Below are 6,976 nucleotides of genomic sequence, written 5' to 3'. Positions count from 1 at the left end.
TGGAAACAATAACAACTTGATTGCTTCCGGAGTTACATTGGGTTGCCTTTGGGTTTTGCAGATAGACAAGAAATTCTTCAAGTGCTGCTGAGGATCTTCAACTTGTGACCCCGAAAATAGTCCCTTATTCTGCAACAAGTGCAGCATGTTATTTGTGATCTGGAATGACTCAGCCTGTATCTGCGGGACTACTATCGTTGTGGATAGATTCTCAGCTGTGGGTTGTGCCCAGTCATAGAGAGCAGCCTCTGGCGCTGGCGCTATTGGTAATGCTGGGTTTTCCTGGTTATCTCCCATGATTGTTTCGAATTGTGCAGTTGTTGGTTGTTGTTTGTTTTGTCGGTTGGCCCGATTCAAAGCCCTGAAAAATTTCTCGGGATCTAATAATGCTTCTAATACTTCACCAGATCTCGATGAGTTTCTAGGCATGCACCTGTGCAACCAAGTCAACAAACGTTAAAGTTTCAATGTAAAAATTGGATATAGAGAAAACTGACTACACTAAGAATTTTTGCACTTCTTTCAACTGTAATTGATAACACCGTTAATTCCCCGGCAACGACGCCAAAATTTGATCACGCCCAACTATGCCTTATAAAAAGGACAATGCGGTCGTTGCAAATATAATCCGGTTTACAAGTCTGGAGTCGAATCCCACAGAGAATTAACCTATCAATTACCTTTGTTGGAATCACTAAATTCTTTATAATCAACTTCCCCAAACGTTGTAAACAATAGTTGATGGTTTTTCTACTAACTAAGATTGAAAATAAATAACTAAACAGGTGTAAACTAAATATGCTTGGGTTGTAAACAATAATGAGAAGATTCTAAGGTAGTGATTTCCCCTATTGATGGAATCCTTTCCGGTTATGTTTCATATAGATTTACCAAAATATCTCTATCAATCATGAGCACTCTTCTTACCGTAAATCTCTCCCGAGTAATTGCGATAATTTACTAGACGCACTCTCCCGAGTTACGCTAGCTGACTTTGTTTATTACAACTCACTTTAGATTACACCCAAGGCTTCGTTATCCCTAATCCCGCCTTTAAACCCGCAATTATAGATCCCTCTTATACTTTGGGAGTGGTGTTGTTCAACAATTACCTAAATATGCACTCTCTCCCGAGTTATTCACACTAAATAGGNCGACGGTATCGTTATCTCTAATGCAACCTCTAAACCTCGGTTATGACTCTCGTCTATACTCCGGGAGTGATGTTGTTCATACAATCACCTAAATATGCACTCTACTCTCAAGTAGATACATAATAAATAGGAACGGATAATTAAGGGCCCTTTCAACTAACCACAATCAAAACATAGATGAACAAATAGAGATTAACAATCAAATCCAACTATATTAATAAAACAACCAAGTCATCCCCAACGGGTTCCACCAAAACCTTAGATTAAGGTGTTTAGCTACTCATAACATTGGAGGAATAAACTACTAGAAGATTCATAATCGAAGATTGCAAGAAAAATAAAAGAGAATAAGAATAATGATGTTTTTGGTGATCTCTCACACTTGTTTCTCTTGCCAAAGTACTCTCAAAAGTAAAATCTGACCTAATGTGGTCCCGAAGTTTCCACGTTTTTTATAACGGGGTTTTTACACCAAGTTTTTCCGACTTGACACTTTAGTCCCTGACTTTTCCGCGTTCTGCCGCGGTCCCACCGCGGTTACGCTAGGACCGCGGCCAAATAGGTCCTCTGAATCTGCAGCTCTGCTCTGCCGCGGTCCTACCGCGGTTACGGTCTGACCGCGACAGGCCAAGTTTAGCTCTGCTTTTGTCTCTTCACTTGGTGCATTTCGTGGGCATTGTTTGATTGGCCTCCTTTTCTCCGTAATTGATCCCAAACTTGCTCCATCGACTTCATTCGTTGGATATAGCCTGCAAAGCATGAAAAGCACTAATCAGAGCATTTGGTTATCACTTCTTACCACAAAGCTATACAAAAATGTGGTTCTTCAGGGTCCAATTATAGTCTAATTCACCTATTATCACTCACAAGGCCATATCTAATGGTTCCACCATTTTTTAGGCCAATCGGACTCCGTCCCTAAATTCAAGAAAATCATCATGTATATAAATAAACGACAAATGGACATAATAATTAATTCCTAAATCATGACCCAGGAACTCTAAAAGATATCGTTAGTCATGGTGATATTGCTCATAATGCCATATCCGATGGTTCTACCAATTTTAAGGTCAATAGGAGTAGGTAAATTAAATTCAAGAAAATCCTCATGTATACACGAAAAATGAGTGTAATTATTAATTCCTATTTTATGGCTTCAAAACAGAAAAGATTGACATTTGTCATGGTTAGTATTGCTCACAAATCCTTATCCGATAGTTTCAAAAAAATGACATTTATGTATTTCTATGTGAAATTAAAAAAAAAAAAATAGAACTTGAACTCAAATATCTTTTTTCTAGCTAACCTGTAGATTGTAAGAGTATTTCAAATGAAAATTTCAATATCTTTAAACCTTCACTCACAAATTATCCACCTTCAGAGACTTTTCTTTTTCTTAGAAAAGTACGAAATTCCACAACAACTTTGTCCAATTTCAATAATTTTTTTTTGCCCAATTCAACTGCATTTGTTTGTCAAAGACTTTAGCATAGTTAATGTATCTGCTTTGAAATGTCAAAACTACTATTCGGAACTATTTCATCACCTCTGTCTCTTCAGTCCTCTCTTCTTCATCTTCCAAAAAAAAGAAGAAAGAAAAAACCCCATCATCACCATGACCAGTCACACACTGTTCGCCCTCCTGCTGTCGCTCGCCGCCGTACTGACACTTGTCTCCGTCGTCAGCGCCGCCGGGGCAGTGAGCACTTCTGACTTCCAAAAAATCACGAGAGAAGAGAGAAATTACAGGCAAAAGAAAGTAATTGACATTTCCCATAAATATGTTCCTGATTTGCCAGCTTTCGGTTCAAAAAATGGGTTAGGCAACTTCATAAGACTTCAAACAAGCATCAAACTGGGTGATCTCTCAAATGATTCAGTCTTCAACCTTTCTACTCATTCTGGTACACACGTTGATGCTCCTGGACATTTCAATGAGACTCTTTTCGAGCTCGGTTACGATGTCGTTTCGCTTGATCTCCGAACCTTAAACGGTAATGCTTTTGCCCATCTCTTTATTCTTTTCTATAAAACTGAAAATCATCTGTTTCAGAATTTTGGGATAACTTTAGCTTTGTAAATTTAGGTCCTGTTCTTGTAGTGGACACTCCACGGGACAAGAATATTACAGGTATGGTCGTCATTTCTTAAACAGTAAGCATATGTATTGGTCTAATTTTGATTTCTGAAAAATAATGTTTGTTTGAATTTGGTTTTGAATAAATTGGCATGTTTTCAGTGTTGAAGGGTATTTTATGGAAAACACCATTATGACTGTTTATTTTTCAGATGTTTTATGAAAAACAGCTTTCTTTCTAATATACAAAATTTAATCACTTTAATCTATCTTTTTAACTTTAGTTGCCTTACAACTTGTATTTCTTTGGGACCCGTGTTAGTTTTAGATTGTTTTATTAGCTATAAGGTTTTAGGACAAGAGTGCTTAATGCGGTAGAGAGACGAATCTAGGAGTTGAAGTTTATGTATTTCTACCGTAATCTCAAATTAATATATAATAATAACTAGGTTCACAGTTAGATATTTATAAATATTTAGTGGATTTCTTAATAGAAATACAACGTCTATGCAAAAGTTACTAGGTTCCCAAAAACCCAGTCAGAGCTGGCTCTACTGCAATGAGTAGTAAGGCTTGTGCCTTAGGCCCCCATATTTTGGGGGCCCCATTTTTTTTTTTTATAAATAATAAGTTTATAGGTATTTAAGAATATAATATTTAGTACTTTTAATACAAAAATAGAGTTTTTAATATAAAAGAAAAGAAAGCTATTTAGATATATAAATAAGGTAATAATTTGGCTTATTTAAAAATGGGTAAATGACTAGTTTTCCCAACGTTTCAATTTTTTACTTCTTACTCCTTCATTAGATAGCGTGTAAAAATATTACTCTTCCTATTTAATTTGTCCAAGTCATCTTTCTTTTTTCAAATCTCTTCATATTTCAGAATCCCTTACATTTTTTCTATCTTTCTCTTTAATATTCTTATTCACCTTCTTTTACTCAAGTGTTCAACAATACTTTTAAGCTTCTAATAGTTCTATATTTCTATTGGTAGATAAAATTATATCTAATTTCAACAATGTCTCAAAAAAGATTAAAAGACTTGGCTAAATTATCAAATGAAAAGGAATTATTAGAGAAAATCGATTATAAAAAAGATTATTAATAACTTTGTATCTCAAAAAGCTAAAAGAATAAACTTCAAAATAAAAACATATCTTATAACTTAATATTTAGGCCTCATATTAAACTTTGGCTTTAGGCCCCACATATACTTGAGCCGCCCATGAACCCAGTAACAACACTCTAGATCCGCCACTGTTGCAGTAGGTTAGTAAGTTAACAATAAACCCTGTATAATCCCCCAAGGGGGTTCTAGGGAGAGTAGCGTGTACGCACTCCTTGCCCGTACCTTGAAGGTAGAGGGGTTGTTTCCGATGAACCCTCCAAGGTTAGTAAGTTGACGAGACAAAATAATTCGGCCTCAAAAGTATGATGGTATGAGGAAATTTTCTCAATTGAAATGGTTAATATCATTACTCGTACAATTAAACCTCTCTATAACAGCCTTGTTTGTTCCGAATATTTTTGGATGTTATAGCAAATTGCTGTTATAGAGAACATATATTATAACATAACTTAAAAATTGGTTCCGAAAAAGTTTGGCTTTTATAGTGAGGTGTTGTTATATAGGGATGCTGTTATAGAGAGGTCTTACTTTACTGGAGTAAATGGGATGACTAAAACTACACTAAGTCATTTTGTTCGCTGACTATCTAGCCAAAAAGTAATTTAAAGGCCTACTGACATTTTTTTTTCATATGCATTGCCAAAATTCTTACTGGTTGAGTCTTTCTGAAAACAAAAACCAAACAAAACAGAGAATAGATCATCTCTTGTGCTAACCCATACACTATAGTTTGGCACCAAGCAGTAAGCTTTTTCTCTCCTTGCACAATATTTTGGTCTCAATGGGACGAAACCTAAGAGTTTTGCTTGTTTTCTTGTTAATCAGCTGAAGTGATGAGGTCATTGAACATACCCCGAGGAGTAAAACGTGTTCTTTTTCGAACATTAAACACCGACAGGTACTTATTCCTTTGTTCATATTGGAGGCATTTCTTTGGTCCAACCCTGCTAAAATGCTTAACAAGTTAGTTCTTTCATTTTGTCATCCTGTGTTGTGTTGAATGTATATATATTTTTTGAATGTAAACAGGAGGTTGATGTACAAGAAAGAATTTGATTCCTCCTATACAGCATTCACCTCAGATGGAGCAGAGTATCTGGTCCAGAATACCGACATCAAACTGGTTGGTGTTGATTACTTGTCTGTTGCAATTAATCCCAAGGATCAGCTCGTTAAAGTTCATCAACTACTTTTTGCTCCTAAAGTAAGTATAGCATCCATTTGCCCATTTCGGTTTACCTGTAAGATTGAAAACCCCTTTGTTGAAGAATAGTATTTTAAGTTTCTTGTTTACTAACAGCTGCATAATATCTACAATTTTCACTTGCTATCCTTTTCGCTTCTCAACCATGTGGCACTCCATTGTCTTGAGCAGCAAGTGTTCTTCTTTCTCTTAGAATTCTTAATAGAGTCCTCTTTTTTTGTAGTTTGTAATATAAAGTGAGAAGTCCCACATTAGCGGCCCAAAGGCCTTTTGAAGGCTTTTATGAGTAAAGCTCTCCAAGTAATTTAGAACAATAGTTAATATTTTTTGAATAAAGCAAATGTGTGTTAATGAAATAATATGTGTATTTAGAATAGACCTGAATGTACACACTACCCTCCCCAAATCTTACACTGGGTTTATTATTGTTGTTGTATTCAGAAAGACCTGGTTTCACTTCTATAAATTCAACTTTTCAGGATTTTCCCGAGAGGTGGCTAAGTTTGCAGTATCTGTTATCTCGCAGAAACTTGTTTTTATTCCCCTAAAAGCCTAGACAAGCAATGTTTCTTCAAGGAAAATGGAACCTTGAAGAAACTTGTTTGTATTCCCCTAGATGCTATACCGAGCAATATTTCTTCAAGGACTGAGATTTTTCACGCTTCAAAGCTTTCTTTCAATACTTTCTTCTAACACTCTCTTGGTTTTATCTATGCTTTTACTTGGTTACTAACTGTTAAGGATTCTTTTAATATGCATCAGGATATAATTCCGGTGGAAGGCCTCAAGCTTGATGATGTCGTCCCAGGAGTTTACACAATTCACTGCCTACCTCTGAGGCTGAATCATGGCGATGGTTCACCTGCCAGGTGCATCCTCTTCCAGTAATCTTGTAAAGGCAGCTGATACTTTTCATGGAAAACGGAAAATTGTCAAAATTTCAACCAGTTTCGTTAACTAAGAATGTCCAAGAAATTTTTATGAGAGACTTGGATGTAGTTATGTACTAGCTTCCTTTAGCTTATCGACCCATGGGACAATGTAGTAGAGATGGTACTGGTGTTTATTCATGTTATTACATGGATCATATATTCCTAGCTATTCTTCTTGCCTTACTGATTTATGACCTCCGAGACACATGGCTGCACTGCTAGCCACAATAGCTCACAAGCGGAAATCAGGTCAAGTTGGAAGTCAATTACACCCCCAAAAGTTAAGAGAATTAGTTATTACTTCTCTAAGAGTGGCATTTACAAATAGTATTATGTATAAGCTTTGCACGAGTTCATTTTAAACATCATAATACGTTCTCGTCTTCCTCTCCCTTCTCTGAAGCTGAGAGTTCTCCAACTCAATCTCCCTGCACTTGGCCTGAATAGGAGAGATTAAGAAGGGAAGGGATGTTTT

At 36.2% G+C, this 6,976-nt stretch overlaps 1 protein-coding gene across 1 annotated transcript; it reads left to right on the top strand.

The window, feature by feature from the left end:
• The first annotated feature begins 2,513 nt into the window (after positions 1-2,513).
• LOC109238525 (kynurenine formamidase-like) lies at positions 2,514-6,684 on the top strand. The gene is made up of 5 exons (XM_019405000.1): positions 2,514-3,148; positions 3,241-3,285; positions 5,191-5,263; positions 5,395-5,569; positions 6,332-6,684. The coding sequence occupies exons 1-5, from the start codon at positions 2,770-2,772 to the stop codon at positions 6,455-6,457; spliced, it is 798 nt and encodes a 265-aa protein (XP_019260545.1). The 5' UTR covers positions 2,514-2,769; the 3' UTR covers positions 6,458-6,684.
• Positions 6,685-6,976: the final 292 nt, after the last annotated feature.

Source organism: Nicotiana attenuata, unplaced genomic scaffold, assembly GCF_001879085.1.
Source record: "Nicotiana attenuata strain UT unplaced genomic scaffold, NIATTr2, whole genome shotgun sequence".
Taxonomy (NCBI): Eukaryota; Viridiplantae; Streptophyta; class Magnoliopsida; order Solanales; family Solanaceae; genus Nicotiana; species Nicotiana attenuata.
Note: the sequence above shows the minus strand (reverse complement) of the source record. Positions and strands in the feature narration are given on the sequence as shown.

Excerpts from the sequence above, each read along its gene's own strand:
- LOC109238525 (XM_019405000.1), top strand. The coding sequence starts at position 2,770 with ATGACCAGTCACACACTGTTCGCCCTCCTGCTGTCGCTCGCCGCCGTA. Across the intron at positions 5,264-5,394 it reads CGAACATTAAACACCGACAG|GAGGTTGATGTACAAGAAAG; the intron begins GTACTTATTCCT and ends GAATGTAAACAG. Across the intron at positions 5,570-6,331 it reads AACTACTTTTTGCTCCTAAA|GATATAATTCCGGTGGAAGG; the intron begins GTAAGTATAGCA and ends AATATGCATCAG.